Source organism: Scomber japonicus, chromosome 22 (genome assembly GCF_027409825.1).
Source record: "Scomber japonicus isolate fScoJap1 chromosome 22, fScoJap1.pri, whole genome shotgun sequence".
Classification (NCBI taxonomy): domain Eukaryota; kingdom Metazoa; phylum Chordata; class Actinopteri; order Scombriformes; family Scombridae; genus Scomber; species Scomber japonicus.
The window spans coordinates 11,328,115-11,349,096 of NC_070599.1; the positions used below are offsets into that span (position 1 = coordinate 11,328,115).

General features: G+C 39.9%; 1 protein-coding gene across 1 annotated transcript in view; it reads left to right on the forward strand.

Annotated features, from left to right (window-relative positions):
• LOC128384282 (sodium/potassium/calcium exchanger 2-like) overlaps positions 1 to 20,982 on the forward strand; it is a 39,463-nt gene that overhangs the window by 5,784 nt on the left and 12,697 nt on the right. The window contains exons 2-5 of the mRNA XM_053343832.1: positions 10,679 to 10,727; positions 11,888 to 11,996; positions 15,240 to 15,254; positions 20,045 to 20,095. Coding sequence (XP_053199807.1) covers positions 10,679 to 10,727; positions 11,888 to 11,996; positions 15,240 to 15,254; positions 20,045 to 20,095 — 224 coding nt within the window. The remainder of the gene's footprint in view (positions 1 to 10,678; positions 10,728 to 11,887; positions 11,997 to 15,239; positions 15,255 to 20,044; positions 20,096 to 20,982) is intronic.

Consider the following 20,982-nt stretch of genomic DNA (forward strand, 5'->3'; position numbering starts at 1 on the left):
ATGATCTTTAACTTTATATGAGGTTGCAGTTGACATATTTTATTTTTGATATTATTTATTATTTATTATCACTCCAAGAAACTGTTTTTTAAGACATTTGGAAACCTTACATTTATTATTTATAGACAAAATAAATAACAATGGTCCCAATGCTGGGTACAACACAAGTAACCTTTATTAGTTGTGGGTTACACTTAGTATGACTGCCTAACCAACAATGTGTTACCCCTCTAATTCCATATCTTTATAATTTCTTCAATAATAAGTCATAGTCAATCAATACCCCACAGTTGATATTTCCTCCAAATGAAGCCCTTATTGCTGTATTGTGATAGTTATCTCATCTCTACTAGCATAATTTTTCCAGTATTTTAGAGAACTGTGAAAATAAAGAAACAGGTCTATAAATAAAAAAGAACATGGCTTTGCATGCTGATGGCATCCCATTAAAGCTATGATTTTGTCTAACTTATTTCTTTGTGCCCAGTGAGCTAAAGCCAATCAATCCTGACATCTTAACCGCACTTACAACACTAGCATTTTCCATTCCAATCTGTAACACTTGTTCTTTTCTTATTGATTTTACCTTTTCAAAACCTCTTTTTTTTAGAGAGATCAGTTTATTGTCTGGCATGGCGTAAAATTATGAATGAGAGCAGCAGCTATACCGGTCTTTAATCATATGCCCACCCCCTTACCCCCTTTTCGGGACCACCTCACCAGGCCCCGGTCATGTCTTATCTTGTTATCTCGTGACCTCTCTCATTGTTCAGCTGATGAACTGACTGGCTGCTTTTGAAAATACTGGCTCAGGCAGATCAGATTAGCCAGCACCACGGTTTTTATGAAGCGGGTTTAGATTGAGAAGGAGTGACAAGCCCCCCCTCCTTCCACTTGTTGTGATTGTTGTGACACACCAAAAGTCAGTGTTTGTCAGTAATGATAACATCTTTACAGTCACAAGAGTGAAGCCACAGCTGGTTGGATTTTCACATTAGATCACAAACAATTTAATAGCTAGTAGATGAACAATGTATCATCCATCATACCATGTATAATCAAAGCTAATTGGATTGCTGGATCATTACATTAAATCCTTTAAATCAAATGACTGAGAAGTTATAATAAGACACTCAAGAAAGTGGATCAAACCAGGGGAAAAACTTGTTGAAATGAATACACCCTCAGATTAGAGTCACGGTAAGATTCAGTACCCAAACTCAGTATTAGATGCCTGCTATCGTCAATGTTGGATAAGCCAGTGTGTATCGAGGCAGATGTTGGTTCTGCTGAGATGGAAGGTGCGACCTCTGATGCATTACCAAGCTATAAATAGCGTCACGGAGGCGAGATCTTCCATCAGGATGCGCTTCAAAGATCAGTTACAAAGCGGGTTCTGTACAGAGAGCAGACTGTTTGTGTTTCCTCCCTGTGGATTTGGACTTTTGGGCACCAGTGCTGATACTGTACAGCTTCTGTGTGTTCAAACATAAAACCCACTGCATGCTGTTCATTCTGCTATGTTTCATTTTTGATCCACTCCAATCCAAGTGAACTCCCACCTCATAAAATATAATTCCAGGCTGCACCGCAGGGATGCCGTCACTAGCTGTTTATTTTAGTAGTGTGTGACGTGCTCACAGGATTATCTTCCATTATGACTGATGTCAAGCTAATTTTCAGATAAATCCAGATGTGCACAGCTGAACTCTTTTATATAAAGTGCATCTGTTTCAGATGGCTGTTTTGGGTTTGAATGGGGTTTGCTGTAATAAAAGCAGGTGCCAAGCTAATTTCTAGGAAATCCAGTTGAAATACTTATTTTTAATTGCAATAAAAATATGGTTTATTCAATATCAAGAAACACTGACCTCGCTTTTCAATGTAGGCATGTACTGTATTAATAGTAGAGGTTGTGGACTCCTATGATTGGACTTTTAGAAATCACGTCTTCCAGTGTGATATGCCCTTGAGTTGTCAGTACTGTGTGTTTCCATGAAAGCAGTGAGAGTATTCATGCTTGTATCCTTTTGATAGGGGAAGTTGTAGAAGTGACCTTGGTTTAAAATGAATGAAAAATAGACAGAATTTGATAATACATATGTGTGTGTGTGCAGGCCCAAGGTTACAAAGAGGTAGGCAGAAGTAACAAAATAGAAGCAATTTACAGTGAATACAGTTGCATAGTCTGACATGTCAGAAAGGATGGGGGAAACAGCCTGATTGATGGTTTAATGTATACATTTTCAAGCAAAGTTCCTAAGAAGCTAATGTCTTTAATTGTGGTTTTAAGGTTTCATGTGCACATGCTCTGCAAACACACTCTACAGTAGATACCTGCTCACACAGACAGATACAGAATCTTTTGGTGCTTCAGCTTAGCGAGTGACAACAGAGCAGGAGTTCAATAATTTAAAAATAGAAAGTCTGCGACTTTGATCTCACCATGACGAAGAGGAGTCCAAGTTTTATCATCCATTCCAGCTGTGGCTCCTTGTCTAAGGAGGGAGGGGGGTGGGTGCGGGGCGATATAGAGCAAGTAATTAGTTTTCCTGTTTTGGACGTTTTACCTTGTTTTGGGGCTGTTAGACCAGTCAATAAAGATAAAGGTATTGTTCTCAATAAAGTAGCGGCCCAATCTAAACACACTATATCAGGTCTTAGAAAACTAGGGCAGATTAAGCCAGAGTTGCTTCTTTCACTGTCTGTCTTCTATTGTCTACAATTATTCTGCGAGATCTCTTGGCATTGTCATTGTTCGGCCACGGCGGCACCCTGCTTTTGTCCAAATTCAATTTGATTGCATTCAGTGGTAATAATTGTACAAGTGAAGTTCTCATTTGCATCACGGATGCTGATGACTGCTTTTTTTGTCATTCTCAATTAGTTATTGTACTATTTGGCTTCACTCTCCATTCTTATCAGGGTGAACAGTAGCTCTTCACTGCAGCCTTAGAGTTGTTAGCGGTTTGAAGGTCACACTTAATACAGTGTCTGTGTAATTATTAAAAACATAATGTAGTCTTTAAAAAAACAGTTAAACAGTTAGGCTTATAATTAATGCCTATGAGAGATCTTTATACATTATTATGCAAAGTAAAGCCATTGTGAGTCTGCTTCAAACATGTTACACAACTAAATTAAATAAGTGTTCATCCCCCTGATACCAACAACCATTTCTACATTTATATACCAGCATGGATAATTCTGCCTTATCCTCACTTTATATTATCTTATGATGCACACATACATTATGCTTGATTTGGCTTAATAATTTTGGCTTCTCAATTTTAGAGGTTTGTTTCATTTGGCTTCATCTCTCTGACTTCATTCAACGTTACTTTTCAAAACTGTGTGTAAGCCAGCTGCAGCTTATATCACACACATGAAGTGCTTGTTTTTCTGTTTACATCCAGTTCATGCAGCACCATGGACAGCGACTCCTCCATCTCACTGGTCTTCAGCACCTTTTTATAATGTTATAAGGAACTGCAGTGCTGTGTCCCATCAACCTTTCCGCCCTCTGATAGTGTGTTCACGACGTCAAATGTTGTGGTGGTATTATGAGCAGTGGTTTCCAGAAATAGATTTCACAGACAGTTGGTCAAAGAGGCTTCCTCGTCTTGGATTTGTCTTAATAATCTCGCGCTTGCAGAGCTGGCAGACGCACCAACTGCTGGATCGTTCAAAGCCGCCGCATTTTATATCCCACGCAGAGGAGTGGATCTGAACAGACGTGTATCATGAGGCTGTTTGTATTTTTAATGCTTAATGAGTGTATATGTTTGATGTGACCTGGACAGCCTGAAGAGCTCCGGCTCCAGCCTTAACTGCTGTCTTCAATGGAGGCCATTTCTATTTCATTCGTCCTTGTATGGACCTAATATTAATTTTAGCTATTCAGGTTAATGGGTATTCAGATCTGATATGAGATGAGCTGACATGGGTTCTGCATGCAGGCTGAAATGGCTGCAGAGACAAACACGTCATGCCATGTGATTATTTTTGCACATGTGGCTGTCGTCAGTGGTCCAAAGTCATAAAGGTCAAGTCATGTATAAAGATGTAGGTATGCTGGCTTGTCTATGTATGCTTGAAAACTTGAAATAAGAGATTTTTTTTTTCTGAGGGAGAGCCTGAAGGTGAAACGCTGAGGCTTGCAAGAAACTGAAAGCCTTATCGATCATAGGCTATTTTTGAAAGCGGGGTCGAATTAGCTAATGTAACTGCACTGTAAAAGCATCATGTGAAGGGCACCAAGATCCCTATCTCGTGAGTGTATGAAATGACACACACAACCCACTGAGATGGAAACTGTGCATATGGTTAGAAGTGGCCGAGGACTGACAGGCCTTACATGCTTAACTCCTTCCTCGGGGGGATTTTTGACCCTCAACATCAGCCCCGCTAAGCTGCAGCAGCTGAACATTACATCAGCTCTTAGAGTTGTGGTTCATGTAATACCCGTAATTTGTGAAATCCAGGGTGATGATGTCTGCGCCACACAAAGTGCTGGTGTATAGATCTCACAGCTGCTGAGCGACCCGACATCACGCAGATAGCCACTGAGAATTTTGAAACCAAATTTAAGAGAGTAAACCCTTAAAATGGAAGTGATTGCAATCAGACAGTCTCTAATGAATTAGAAAATGCTCTGGTGCTCAGCGAATCTGCTGAAAGCCTCTCCTCCTCTTATTCTCATCTAAGAGGGTTCCCACTTGTCATGTCCATCATAGACAGATAAGTGATGCATGTAACTGCCCATCCACACAACCCCACTCCCACTCATGCCCACCAAGGTGACCTGAAAGGGCTCCATCAGCATATTATCCCATTTAAATAAAAAAAACAGGTTTTTCTGACAGGGACAGTGGCAGAAAGCTTCCTCTGCATTCTTCCTCTTCCAACTTCTCTCCCTGATAAGGGTCTTCTGTGCGTGCTCTTTGCCACAGATAGGTTGTGACTGACTGTCAGCTGTCCTGCTGACGGTGCAACAAAGCAAGTCAGCGGTCAGGATTATGTGGATGAGGTGCCATAAGTAAAAGCTGCTGTGGAGATGGGAAACCCGGCCTCCAATCCCTATCTCCTAATGATGTGAGCTTCTCTTATTAATATTTAAGTGGGTTTTAATAATAATGATAATAAAAACTAAACAAAGATCTTAATGACAAGCCTTTTATAGCTTTCTCCTTTGTTCCATAGAGCTCTATTGTTGCCCCAAAAATGATTAAAAACACATAAAGGAGCCACACTGCCACACTGAGTTACATGTTTTTTTCATTGTGATGAACATAGGCACAACAATGTAGTTAATTTTTCGTCTAATGCGTATACACCATAGCACACCAAATGTAAATGAATCCATAGCTGAAAATAGTCCCCAACAAATGCACTCTTTATTGCAGTTTGAGTAGCACAGCTGTTTTCAGAAATCACTGAGCCTTTTTAAAACATAAAAAGATGTTTTTTCATTTCAAAGATTTACATCTCGATGTGAATAAACAAGATTGAGCCTGAGTGTTACAGACAGTATTGAGTGACGGACTAAAGCATAGCTGGGATTTGTGAAAAATGTGAATAATGTGAGCCTTATCCTTTGATATAAGACCAGTAAACTCATTTAAGGGGATCTTTAGACTTACATTAATATATTATTGAAAAGCATTTAAATAAATTACAAGAGGCCCGCTAAGTAAGCAGGTCTGCTGCTTGAAAAATGAAGTGGGTGCTTCTGGTCAGTACCGTCCATTAATAGTATAAGCTTTCTGGTGCCATTTGTATTGACGAGAAATCTGCTCCCACAGCCCCTATACATTACATACAATGACCAGGGCCCAGCAATACTATTCCAACCTGAAGAGCAGGAATATTTTCATTACCTTACAATCCATATCATTTTATAGGTCAGTTCCTGTTCACTGATAAGACTGGTAAGATTCTCAATATCATGGTTTTGTTTGGCAACTGGAACACAAATACTGCCAGATGCCTATACCCATCAGCTTCTGGTAGCTCTGTTTATATTGTCCCAGCCAGGTATTGATATTAGTATCTGTATATTTGTTTTTATTCTTGAATAAAGTGTCTGCCAACTCTAACATTTTATATTGAGCTGAACTTGTAATCCATAATGTCATTTTGCAGATTGTTATTTCATTGTTTCAAGTCTTGGAAACTACGTCAGTGGCTAGGGTGCTGTAACAATACTGAGAAAACTGGAACGTACTGTGGGTGTTACAGTGTACAATGTAGACATGTCATCCCTATGACCAATACCTGGAAAAAAGCAGGGCTGCCCAGTTGCCTCGGGGCAGCTAGATTTGGACCACTGTCAACGATTGAGTTTGGTGTGGTTGCCCCTGTCGGGAACCACTTTCCTCTGACTAATGAAAGCCATCCAGCATCTGTAACTGACAACACAGTATAGGAGCAGTACTGATACAACAAGCAAAAAAACAAACTGAAACTTTATTAAAAACTCTTAGGTCATGCAGATAAACAGGAGAGGGCAGCTAAAAAAAAAATCTAGGGCAGAGAGCTCTGCAGCAAGAGCACAGCAGACACGCTGCAGAATATAAATGCGGACTCCTGAAAGAAACTTTCATCTGTCGTCTCTACAGTCTAAAAAACAAAAGGGTCGTGTTCAGCCCTTTTCTTGTTTACTGTATCAAAACTGACTCTGATCTGACAGCAACGACAAGATCTGATCACACTTACAAGAGATCTTTATTCCACGTTGTGTATTTACCCAGCTAATACTTTAATTTTAGGCAGAATCTAAATTTAATATGGCAAATAAGGGAATAAATATTATTAACTCATTTGGTATGGCTATATTTTTTTATTTGCTGTTTTACAGTACAGTTAGGAAAATGACAAGGTGCCTCATCAAACCTGGCTTTGAGTGATTGCATTTACTTGCAAAAATGACACAGCAGTATTTGTCCCCCAAAAGCCTGAGTCTGATTGGTTCATGGGAGGGGGGGGGGGTAAGAGGAAGAAATTTTGGCTTAGTCCTGGTAAGCATTGCCTTGTGGGAAATCAGCGTCGTGGCAGCTCCTGTAATTAGTTCTGCTTGTTAGAAAAATGAAGGGGTTACTAATTAGCAAGTGGATGGCTTCTTGACTTGTTGTGCATCTTTTCCCTGCTTTCCTTAAAGATCATTATTATCGTCTCCAAGCAAAATGGGGAGGGGGGAGAGATAGAGAGAGAGAGAGGGAGAGAGAGAGATGCTGCTGCTCAGTCGTGCTGCTCAACATTTTAGTTCAAACACAATGAATCTAGATGGACAAATCTCGAGGGGTGTTCTGTCATGCTCTGACAGACAGGCTGCCTACTGTAAGCACGTGCAGGCAAACGAACGCCTGGAGCTGTGCAAGATTTCACTTTTCAAGTTTGCTAACAAGCCAGTCAGTCTGTGTTTTCACATAGCTTTACATACATATATAGACAGATGCTCAGATCCGCTCACTTTTGTTTTATGTACAGTATATCCATATACTATACAATTTGAGCAGTTTCAATACATGACGATACAAGCTTGACTGTCTGGCTTAAATTTTAACTTGTGCACATTATTCTTCTCTGCACAACCTTGTCACAAACATTACATCACAATGAAAATGGCCTGTTTGGGCCTGTTAGTCATTAATAGCTGATGAAATGATTTCACTGTTTAATTTACACATGTGAAATCTTAAATAACTTCAGAGTGGGGACTGGACTGAAAGCTTGAGTCATTCACATTATCATATCCTTTGTGTTGATTGCAGATTTGTGGAAGGAATAGCTCAAAATGTTGGGAAATACACTTATTCATTTTCTTGAGTTGAAACAGCTATTAAGCTAATTTGAACCTTCTGTGCATATTCATTCAGTACACCTGAGAATCCCAAAACATTTATATGATGCTAGTTGAGTTTTGGAGGCTTAATTTAATGCTGTGGAGATTGCAGTATGAGTTGCACTGTAATGGTAGCTGAATTGAGTGTCCCCAATGATGGATCCGCATTTAGCTTTTGGAATTTGATTCCTTGCAAACTCTCAGAAATCCAAGCAGTGCTGAACAGAAATGAGGTGGAAATAATATGGAAAGAAGCTCATCAGATTTAAAAAATGTAATGCTGATTACTCTTACCATAATTCATGATATATCTGTGATCTACAACATATTAAGGAGTATTTTAAGGATAAACTGTTAAAAAAGGGAGAAGCTATTATTCTTATGTAATTTGGCTTAGATGTCAAAGCATAAAGGATAAAACCCTTTCAGAAATTGACCCCTTTTGTGCACAGACATTGCATATGAAAATACCTATAATCTGCCAATGTAGTCGAAAGTCAATACTTCAAGCTCTGCTCTCAGTTTTTCACCAATATGTTCAGATTTCTCTGAAATTCCCCCTTTAAGCTGTGGGCAATTTGAGAGGTGATAGTGGAAGTACAGTAACTTTGCATGATGTCACACTCTTAATCGATAATTCTCTGTAACAGCGTTACATGCGTGCAGCTGCAGAGGGACATTTATCTCCCTCAGCTGATCCGCTTCCAAGAATGATCCTGATGTGACATTACGTAAGAACTGGAGGCAAAAGCTGCTGGTATTAGAGAACACACAAACTCCAGAGAACATACTAATCTCTCTATGTGATTATTAGTCATAATATTTAACGCTGGCTTAATGAGCGACCCACAGCGTAATCTCTATCTGGCACATTCACCTGTTCTCCCCTAACCCTCCTGACTTGCTTTTGAGTCGGGTGATAGGGAATGAAACAGAATAATTATACCTTGAGAGTGCAGGGAATTACCCAGAAGATATGAAATGGGAAAAAATTAGGTTATAGTTGAATAGCTTTGTGGAATATCTCAGGATTAGCTCAGCTTTTGCTCTTTTTTTTCTTTTTCTTTTTTTTTCAAATGTTTAATTTCAGCTCCCTCATTTCTGTAATTATTCTGTGACTATACAGAAGCAAAACCCAGTATATGGTAAATTATGAGCTGTTATACAGAAACAGTGGGACACAGCTCCCAAGTAGAAAGTTCTTTGAAGTTAAGGGGAATTTTATTTGAATTAGTAAGTTCATAATTATACTATGATAAACAACGGCAGCTTGAAACAATTTAATTAATAGATAAGCATTTTTTAAATCTAAAAATCTGTTGGGATAGAATGTCAACACCCACATAAGCTTTCACCTCATGAACCAGAGTGCAAAATTATCAAGAGATTTGATATGCAATGCAAGGCAGCGTCATTTAACATGCAAATGAATCACTGAGTTGACAAGCCTGAAGGCCTTGTCTTGTATATTTGCGCCGCACTTTTAAGAGCCCACAAGATCAAACTGGATCGGGGGTTTTTTTGCATTTCATCGGGCATTGCGCATCTTATCAGCGCACACCAGTGCCTCCATGTCGTACACATTTCTTTCTGAAGACTGTGTAGGCTGTGAAACAAAGCCTTGATATGCTAAGATCTGAACAAAAACCTTTGTGTTTGTTCCCATGCAGTTAGAAGCAGAGGCCTTAAGCGACGGTTCTTTCACACATACACACGTTTTTGGAGATGAAGTGAGCGCAGTTCAGTCAGGCAGTTGGTAGAAGGCTTTTGTATCAAAAATAGACTGTCTGTGTTGCAGTGGCACACATGCCAAACATGCCTGCTGAGAACGATGGCAGAGAATTGAGTGATTGTTAAAGGACTTGAGTCACTTTGGCACGATTTGGCATGCATCCACTCTCAGAGGCAAAGTTATCACGTTAAAACTGGCAGCCCTGAACCTGCAGGGCAACGTTTTTACACTTAATACCACTTTCAAGTCAATGTTTACTTAAAGGAAAAGTTAACATTTTGGGAAACTCACTTTCTTGCATAGAGTTAGACAAGAAAGTTAATACCACTGACTTGTTTGTCCATTAAGTCTTGAGTTGGAGCCATGAGATTGCTAGCTTAGCTTAGCATAAAGACTGAAGCAGAGGGAAACGTTGAGCCTCCCTCTGTCTAAAAGTGAAGGTTAAACAAACGCACATGTATGTTTTTAAGTGTTAAGTTAGTGAGCTTTAGAGAAGCTTGCAGGCAGATTTTCAACACATTGTTTATATTTCATGTGTACAAAAACGGAAGTATAAAAACAAGTTGTGCTGTCTTTGTGCTAAGCTAACCTTCTCCTGGCTCCAGAGATGGAGATGGACAATCATTTGACAGGTTGTCATCTCACCTTACCCTCTGCAAGAAACAAAATTTTGAACTGTTCCTTTAAAACACATTTAATACTGTATCCCTTTTATTTCTTTTCCCTTCACTATTCCTTAGTTTTACAGTGTATATCAGGTTATGCCAGACATTCTGATATGAGTTGACGTCCTCGATTCAAATGGGTGAAATCGAAATGACATTTTTGAATGAATTTCAAGGAAATTCATGTCGACACAATCTAATCTTACTCAGCTTGCGACTGACACAGTATGCGGGCACAGCAGTGGGGAGGAATCTGTCCCTCAAGTCTTGTCCACTTACATCACAGTCAGTCATCGCCATCACTGTAACTGTGCTGTAATGTCTCTCTCTATCGTCTCTTCATCTTGTCCGTCTGGTTGTGTGCGGCATGCTTCACATCTATGTCCTGTTTTCTCTTTCTCTCCTTCTCCCCCCTTTTACTTCTTCTCTCTTTGTGTTGGATGAGAAGGCGAGTCCTGGAGCGCCAGAGGATGACGGCAAGTTGTCGGTAGGTCCTGTCTGATTGACACTCTTTCCGTCTGCTTCTTTGTTTGTCCCTGTTTCTGTGTAGATGTAGTAGCGTAACTTGTGTTTCTCCCACCATACTGTGAACAAGACATGCACACTGTTATCTCTAACCTTCAGCCTCCCTGTGTGCAGAGAGTAGCTCTGTCTGTTTTCTGAACCCCCTTTTTTTTTCAAGTTTTATTTTCTACACAGCATGCAAAAAGGCAAACCAGGAAGGAGCATGTGTTTAGAAAATCTAAGATATTTTTAATGCTTGTATGCTTTCAAAAACATAAATCACAGTGTTAAGTTTTCATCCCGATTGTAAAAGGAAGCAGATAAAACAGGGCAGCAGAAGGAGGCTCTACGGGGTCACACTGAGAAGCCACGTCTCTGAGAACATACAGCCTACATGTGTCCCTTGCCTCCTGCTCACACCCATATGGGCCTGTGAATTATCACCTGTCGCCTCCTGTGCCTACGCCTCACCTGTGGGCAGCCAAAGGCGGGGACACTCCAAACAGCTGGTGCCTTGCCTGGGGTCCAGACCTTTTGAATCTGCCCTCTCCACCGATTTGAACGAGTGACAACTAGTTGAATATTCAGTCTAAAATCAGGCAAGCTGCCGCCTGCAACGGTGCCCATTTCCCACATTTCTCAAGTTCAGCTTCGGGCCCCTGGAGCGACCTTTGCGAGGGCTGTCTTTGGAGAAGGAATTCATATTCCACTTTAATTGTGAATGCATGTCTCAACCCATGGGGCTTATATTTTAAGAAGCCGGGGTACTTTATGGTAGTTTTTACTGGGTTGCAGGTTCCGCTTACGGGTTTTATGCAAAAGAGGATTAGGGAATCATTTTCCTACAGGGGGCACAATTGAAGGTGCTGGGACATCATATATTCATGAACAAATGCAGTTACATGAATACTTCTCTCTGTGCATAAAATGTTGATGATCACTCTTTATACTGTAAAACTTATAAAACAGCATGATTTCCGGCACTTAGTTAAATAAACTGGGATTAGAAATGGCTTTAGTAAAGTGCTTATATTTAATAGACTGGTGCATATGTGCTTCATGACTTATGCATATTTTTTCTAGGAGGAAGCATGTACTAGGCAGTATGGTGTGTGATTGACATCCATCTCTGTCCTCTCACAGGCCAGACCTCGGCTTCAGAGGGGGGGTAGTTCCGCCTCCCTGCACAACAGCTTGATGAGGAACAGCATTTTCCAGCTCATGATTCATACATTGGACCCTTTAAGTGAAGGTGAGACTGTCAGATAAACCACACACATAAAACAGAACTATAAAATGCAGTATTTCACAGATGTTCTCATTTACTGTCTATAAATGTCTGTTTGCAGGTTCTTCTTGCCTTGAACTTGTTTCTCTTTTGAAAAATGAAAGCTTTCCGACAGCATGGTTCATTATGAAACAAACTTAAGTGAAAGAAAACTATTTTTATGAGTACATAAGAGGTGTTGATGCCCAAAAACTTTCAGCTCATATTGTCAGCATGGTGTTTTTGGCAGTTTTTTTCCAAATAAAAATAGCCTTTCGCAACTACTCCATGTATCCCTTAAAATCCAGAAGTTCTGCCGTTAACATTTAGAAACACTTGTTTAGCCCCAACATGTCTGAGACTGGATTGATCCTTTTTTTTAAATAGTCGGCAAGGCAAGCTCAGTGCTGTGTCAGAGCACAGTGGAGGTGGAAGATCATTTTCCTTTAATCCAAGATGAAGGCCTATTAGCTTAGCTAAAGGAAATGTAAAACGGCAGTGTCAGTACTCGGCACAGAGGATGAATATGTTAATACGCCAGGGGAGAGGCGGCATCATCCCATTTTCAACCCGCCGAGAAAAAACCGAAGTAAAAGGAAAAATGGGGTGTGAACAAGAGATGGGTTTGAGGAGGGTTTGAAGAATTTGTCATTCCACTCTCTTCTTTTCAGTTTTGTTGAAAGGTCTTTTGAATAAGATGAGGAAGCAGTATATCATGACGTGATGTATCCTAATCTTTCAAAAAAATAATACTAATGTCGAATACTAATGCCTGCTTACTGTGTGACGTCGTTCTTTTTATTCCCCTTTACCTTTTACCTTTCTTTGAAATATAGGTGCAGTGTGTTGTTTGATTCAAACGTCACGAACAGCATTAGAAGATAACAAAATACCACTTACTGTCGGACAAGGTCAAACAGCCATTTATAAGAAAACAATTATGGTCAGACTAAATATTTTCCCTCTGGATTGATTAATCACATTAGGAGACATCTGCTCAGTGGTGTGGATGCATTTCAGCTTTCTCCGAAATGACTTTACATTCCTGGAAAGCCAAACCTAGAATGAGTCAGCTCAGGAAAGATTAATACGCTGCGACGAGACGGCCCTTAAAGAACCCATTAACATGCATCAACTTGTTGTTGTACACTGAATCCAAGGCTGAGTGTATTCATCTGTCTATCTGAGTGATTAAAATGTAAATTATAGCCTGCTGGGGGAGTCTGTATGGACGGTCGTATATGTACAGTACCACCCTGCTGCTCTTTGTAGAGGGATTTATCATTTGCTTTTATTTGGGACACACACTGACAACGGTAGCCTGAAATATTTCATTTGACTTCAAGAAGAGTAATAGACTGAATTGTATGCCTCTGTTTTTTCATAGCGTTCAGGTCTGAGTCACAATGAAACAACTAAAAATAAACATCTAAATAAATGTCCTATGTGTTATAAATATATTGTTTTTAATCGTGGATTTCAAATGGTCAAACGGGCTAATTCTGCTTCAGAAATGCTAGGATGTTGCACAGTTTGCCACATTTTGACTGATGAGCCTTTTGGCAAATTACAGGCTGGAAATGAATGCGCTGGAAAAAGAACAACAAGAGTGTGACATGACTTGAGGATTGAATTAATTAACACAGAACAAAAGCAACACTTTGGGATTCATTTTTACTTGAATGTATTATTTGGAATCTTGCATGTAGCAGGATGGATGTTTCTCACAAGCTGCAGTTTACACATAGAAGCGATGATGGAAGGAAAACATTTTTTGCACTGCACTCATCAGATACCTTATGCGTTTATATAGTGTTTACATTTTTTTTATTGATCGTGTTACGGTAAGGGCCCAATAAAAGTCGGCCCAGTTCAGAGATGAGCAAATGTTTTCTATGCACCTTTATCGATATCATTAATGCAAAGGAGCATTTTGTCAGTGCACTGACTGTGTTGAGAGATGAACGGGTGCATCCATCAAAGACGGAGGCTGTGCTGGCTGTCCTCGCGTGCTCTTAGGCTTTAAGAGTAGCTCAGCTGGGCCGCCGAGGAGCTGGCAGGACTCCATCCATACATTTTTCATAGACATTTCTCAAAATAAGTTGTCAGTGCTTTGGAGCTGAGGGGAAAGTCTGAGGTTGTTTGCTGGGAAGCCTTTCACTTGTTTGACTTTTAGAGTGTGGGCTAGTTAGAGGTATGTGCGTGTGTGTGTGTGTGTGTGTGTGTGTGTGTGTGTGTGTGTGTGTGTGTGTGTGTGTGTTCGTTTTAATGTGTGTGTTAGTGTTTGTGTTCTGGGGGTTTTTCCTGACTCATAACGAGGCAACGGTGTTAGCTCAACCGTGACTTCCTAGCTTTTGATTCATCTTGTGAGAAAGAAGAAAATGAATGTTAACATGTAGCAGGTCCTATAAGCAGATTCATGAGTGACTCTTCACTCCGACATTGCTTCCTTAATCCTGCAGTATTTGATCTGTAATTAATTGAATTTGCTTTTCATGGCCATGTTGCTATGCTGTTTTGTCATCTAGTGCCACCACAGTTGCCTAAAATCCATTTAATGCAACGCAAGTAGGTTTTAAGTAAGAGTACTCTGCTGATTTAGCATATAGCACTTCTATAATGGGAGTCAAAGTTAAAATCAATGCAGCAGAACCATAGAGATTTTTTACTCTTGTCAAAGACTGCAGCAGCATTCCCCTCTATGCAGGAAAAACCCTGGTTAATGTTTGTGGATGTCTAGAGTATTTTTTGTGGGCATGTCGGTGTGTCTCTCTTAAAGGAATAATTTGACATTTTGGGAAAGATGCTTATTCACTTTCTTGCCAACAGTTAAGTGCAAAGATTGATACCAATCGCTTAGCTTAGCATAAAGACTGAAAACAGGGGGAAACGGCTAGCCTGGCTCTTGTCAAAGGTAAGAAAGTACATCTACCGGCTCCTCTAAAACATGTAAAGTGGAAGAAGGACAAGACAGTGTTGGCTGTAATTTGAGTGGTATCGATCTTGTCATCTAACTTTTGGCAAGAATGGTTATTTCACAAAATGTCAAGTTATTCCTCAGGTTTTTATCATTTCATATAATTTATTAGTATTTATAGAAGTACATTTCTCATCATGGAATAATACATATCAATGGTTAAATGTGCGCTTTTAGACGAAATATCACCTGGATTTATCTCATTCTCTGTTTCTGTCTTCCTATCTCTCTTTCTTCTACTGTCCCCTCAGAATTTGCTGACTCTGGTGAGTTACTCTAATTTCTGTATCCCCCCCCCCCTAAAAAATCTGTTTGTTCTCATTCCAATAGCCTGGAGGCAATTCTTCTTGCCAACATGTCCCTTATGTATACATTTCCAAAGTGCTGCTGTACTGTATGTCAACTCTGTACTGTCCACCCCTGCAGACTCTTTCCTTCAAATATCCATTCTCTTCTGTGGATGTATTCTCCCTGGACACCCTCTGTGACCATTTCTGCATCGTTTTCCCCATTGTCCCCAATCCTCTCTCTCCTCTTATGAACTTCCCTTTGGTTCTAGCATTGTAGCGCTGTTCTCTGTGAGACAGGTCGGCCCAAAATGAGAGATTTGGGTTATCTTGTCAACATTGTCCTTCAACTCCAGGGTTGTGAGGTCACTGAAAGGTATTTTACACAGCAGACGTTCAGATAAAGGAAGGAGATGGAGTGCCATATCCTAACTGAGTTGTCTCGACTTGACAACTCAGTCCTTAGTTCATGACTTGTTGTTCTGGGCAGATGGAGAGATGTAGTGAGCTGCTTTCTCTTCTCTTCACACGGCCTTTGTCAGGATTCAGAGTCAATAAGAGCTTGACAGAGCAATTAATGGCGATGGACTAAAATGTGTTTCCCTGTACAGGCTTTTAAAATTAGCTGCTGCACCAAATCGTTATTGATTTTAAGTATTCACTTGCTGCTTTAGAGATACAATAGATGTTTAATCAGCATCCAAGTTTTGTTAAAGGACAACAGCTTTCTTCTTCTTGTAATACTGAATGTCCTTTAGTTTAATAGTAGACCTTTTATCCTGCATGTTTTTGTAACATGCAAAAAGCATGTAATGGTCTGGTACAGTTAGTTCCAGGCACGAGTGCACTGCATCTCTTTTTCCATCAGTGAGGAGCTACAAACAATATCACTTAGGAGTGGCATCAAATATTGAACTACAAAGAGAGACGGGGAGGGAGAAGGGCAGAGTGGCTCTCACTCTACTGTCAGAGCCTGCAGTGGATGGTTGAAACAAGCCACCCAAAACAGCATTCAGAACTCAAGCATGCATTCTTTGACTCAAGCTCTTCAATAATATCATCCATAGAACTGAACTCAGGTGATGATTATGGGCATATCCACAGCTTGGGTTGACCTCAGCATTTTGGAAGGTGTGGGGGTTGTATATGTAGAATATATAGTAAACTAAGGGTGATTCTATGAAGTTGCATGCATTTTTGATAAAGAGGTGCTAGCATGAAGATAAAGAATTAATCTTCATCTTCCAGTTCAGGTATATTTGAAATGAACTCCTATTTACCCAACAGCACAGCTGTGTGACAGTGAAGTGCAGCTCTATAAATATGGTGGCACAGAGAAGAGAGATCTCATCAGATGTTTTGCGGCTGATTGCTATCTCACTGAGGTGGACTCGAAAAGATTGCTCACAATGCCAACACGGTCCTTGTTGATGTAAGGTGCAGGTGCTGTATGCAAGTCACCCACAAGCTGAGAGAGAGGAGGACAAGGTCATGTCGGTAAAGCATGATACACTCATGTACATATTCATAATGGCAGACAGTGTGCGCTTATGTGTTAAACTGGTGAGACAATGGATGGTGTGACCAACAGTTTGATTGGGGAAGGTTTTGATGCAGACACGGAAGGAAATAAGCCCAAGGGCAGCAACTTACTGTAGGCTTACGTGCATGATTTATTGTGGGAGATCTATTTGGACAAATGTATATATTCAAAACAAAATGAAGTTAATCAGAGGAGGAAACAAGAAAAGGAAAAGGAAAATTACAGTTTTTACATTTTTAGCCTTATGACGTTCATCTGGCCAACATGCCTCATACTGTGCCCCTCCCCCCACCCGACCCAACTGCCACCAGTACTGTCTGCAGCCACATTGATCACATGGTTCAATACTGTACCCACTGTCACTGACCTTCCAAACCCAATGTTTTCCATTTATATAGATATATTATATTGACATACTACTGTAGGCCTTTCATTATTGGTATCAATTTAACATAGTTTTTGTAACATTTTCAGCATTTGATTAGATATAACACACATGAAGAAACTGAGAGTATACTTAATAACAGTAAATACACAATAAATAATACAAATAATACAGTATTTGAAATGTAATCAAAACATATACAACTATATAATGTTAGCTATTAATGTGAATTCAAGAAATAGGCGATGTGAAGTCATATCTTGTATCATAATTTTTTTGATTGGCACATCTTGCAAAATATACTGTAAATGGGAGTCCTTAATTTAACATTTTGGGAAATATATATATTCACTTTCTTGTTGAAATTTTAATGAGGAGATTGATACCACTATTGTGTGGTTACAGCCTGAGAAAATGACTTAGCTTAGCTGGAAAGGACAGTAAGTGTATTTCCTAAAATCAGAAACAGTTTCTTTAACATTTTTAAGGTGTAATTCATAAAAGATCCTTGTATTGCTAGACGACTGCACCTTCAGTATGTTATGTAATTAGACCAGCCGACCAACACCTACCATCCCATCATCCCTCCATCTCCACCACCAACACACACACGTACACATATAACACACACACATGTCACAACCCCCTCCCGCGCCCTCTGAGCCACCCCGCGCCGGGTGGGTGAAAGAATCAATGTTAAAAGCCTTTTTGCTTCAGCACAGACTGTGAATTTCCCTGACACCCCAACCCCCAGCAGACAGAGCGGGCATGCACACACACGCACTCACACACACAGCTCACCAGAGGTTTAGAGGTCACACCACAAGGACAAGAGGGCCCCTGATAAACGACAACAAGCCTCCCTCGCTCGCTCTCTCTGGTAACAGAGGGCAAACAGACGACTGCGCTGCCAGTGATTGTGTCGTGGGTTAATTGCCCTTAGAGCAACCTCAGTTAGAGGCCAGCCTTGCAGTGATAGTGCACTTCAAACCTAAATCGCCTGATCATATGGGATTGAGGCACTTGTCTGGGAGTGCAGCAGATGAGCAAGACACTCTCAAAGGGGACGTGTTTTCATCTCATTAGATTTGTGTTTTCAGGGCTGCCAAGTCTCGCATTTGGCATGAGAATCGCGCCATAATCCCCTCACATGTGAGCGGAGCAGTTGCCCACTGTTGAGCAGAATTGGATATTAGTGTGAGTGCATGTGGGCTTGTGGGTGTGGCCATATACAGCACTTACTGCACTGCACACCTACAACATGCACATGACTTCATATGTATGCTTGTGAAGATAAAATGTCAGCTTATGTCTTACCTCTAGTTGTGTATAAGTAGTTAGTTTTTAAGTTGGCAATTGTTGAAATGTATCACAGTGAGGTCTGTCGAGTATGCAGAATATCATGGTCACTGCTACTATTCAATAAGAGTGTAGAATGAAGGATGTTAGTCAGCTGCTTTGGTCCACTGCTTTGGTCAAGGTTGAAAATGAATCCTATCGACTTTGGTGATGTGTACTTAAAGCACCATCATGAGGTTTGCATTTGTGGTTTTGTGGATGGATTGTCATTAAAATTTGGTACAGATATCCCTGTTCCCTCAGGATTAGTTGTTATCATTTTCCATCTAGTGCCACCATCTGGCTATCATTTTTAAATGGTGCAACACTTTGGTTTATGACTTATACCTGCAAAACTAATAACACTCCCATCAGCCTCAGCTTTATTTTATGTTTAAAGCTAATTAGCAAATTATTGCTTGCTAACACGCTAAACTAACATGGTAGACATTATACCTTCTTTGTTAGTATTTAAGGGAGCAGAAATGTCAGATACAGATATAAATAGATTAGATTATAAAAATGTATGAATGAGGTAACTAGGCATTATGTAATGTGGGGGATTCAGTGTCTATTTGGATATAGACATAGCTTTGGTATTTGTGCAATAAGTACAAAGTTAAGAAAAAAATATATAGTTTTTTTTATTTTGTAGACATTTATATAATACACCAACCAGTAATATTTCTAACCATATTTGTACATCTTGGTTAAGAGAATTGGACAGAGCAATGCTAAAAAACCCCATTAGTTATTTATTGTTGAAATAGGCAGAACAGCATGTGTCAGAGTGAGGCTCCAGGCTGTGGGCTACTGTAGTATCCAGGATAAAGTGCAGCGTGGGAGGTCTTGTTGGTCCAGTGTCTTCTGTTCAGCTGCTTCACGCTCAGTTTTGAATTCCTGACTAATTCATCATGCAGATGTGCTGACCGTCAATTTAGCTGTACCATGAAGAACTGCTTCAGTAAGGGAATCAAATTAATTGTTCGGGTTTCATTGTAGAAATAAAATGCTGAATCACCATGCCTTTGAATAAGCTTGCGTGCAGAGGAGAGGAGGACTCATCTTTTTGTTGCATGTTGACCCAGTTAAATCTCTTCTGACTTTCCTGTTCTGTTTGTTTTTTAATATATCATTTTATGAACCTCTTATTATTTTTTTTATAGTATATTAACTGCCCTTGCCCCCTCCCCTTTCTTGCAAACCTTTTCTAATAGCATCTAACCTGTGCCATCGGCAGGCTCTTTATCAGAGTTATTGTTAGACTATGATGTATTTTATTTGTAACTCAATCCTTGCTGCTTTGTTTTGCACTTATGCAGGGATGACTTGGAGAGATTTTGTCTTTCTGTGTACAGTATGTCACCTTCTTGTGCCTGTGTGAGTGTTTGTACAGTATGTGATGTAGAACCAGCGGACCTGTCTTGTTTCTGTCATGTTCACTCTCTTCCTTTTCTCTGTGTGTTCGTTGCCTTACCCTTGTCTTTTGCTGTGATGTTGTAGAGCTTGGGACTTATGGGAAACTAAAATATTATCACTCAATGACTGAGGAAGGTAAGCCTGAAAGTTTTCACTTGATTCTTTGTGTCAGCTTTTGCCATCCCTCTTTGTTTTCTCCATCTTAATCATAAAACAGTACCTCCAGCCCCATTATTTTTTTTTTGTTTGTTTGTTTTTTTGCTTGTGACATACAGTTTTTGGCTTTTTAGTTGGACAACCTCTCTGAGATTTCACTGACATGAGTGCAAATCATTTTAGCCATGTCATTTTTATCAATTTACTTTCTTATTTTCATTTTTATTTTTATTTATTTTTGGTTTAATTTTCAATTCTGCCCAAAAAATATGTACATATTGTGTGTTACTGTGTGTAGTGATTTTATGGATTTTTTAAAAATTCTACTTATTAATAAGATATTTAAACTGAAAACAACTGCAGTCATATGTTGCTTATGTTTTTATTTTGTGAGAAATAAACTGCTACGTTGGATTCTTGGTGACATTTTAAGACATTTATTATTATGCAGGCTAAATACACACACACACACGCACACACACACCCACACCCACACACACACATAAATGAACAGCATACCATCCCCTGCCCCACGTTCAAGAAACATAAGCACAAGGTTTTCGTTTTTTCTTTTTCTTTTTCTTTTCTTCTTTGGCACTGTTTACCATCTGCGCCGCTGAGAAATACATCATCCATGCCTCAGCGCTCACTTGGAGGTTCCACTTGCACCAGCAGTGAGTGCACAGACGCAAGATGTACGTTGCTGAATTTGGCAAACTGGAGTGACTCATCCACCCAGTGGTTGCGTAACAGGCAGAGCTGACAGGGAAAATGAGCGTCTGTGTAACAACAGTTAGGGAAGGGCTGGACTTGGTTATTTTTTAAAGACTCTGCAATTGCTTCATAATGTAAATTGGGTCATCCTG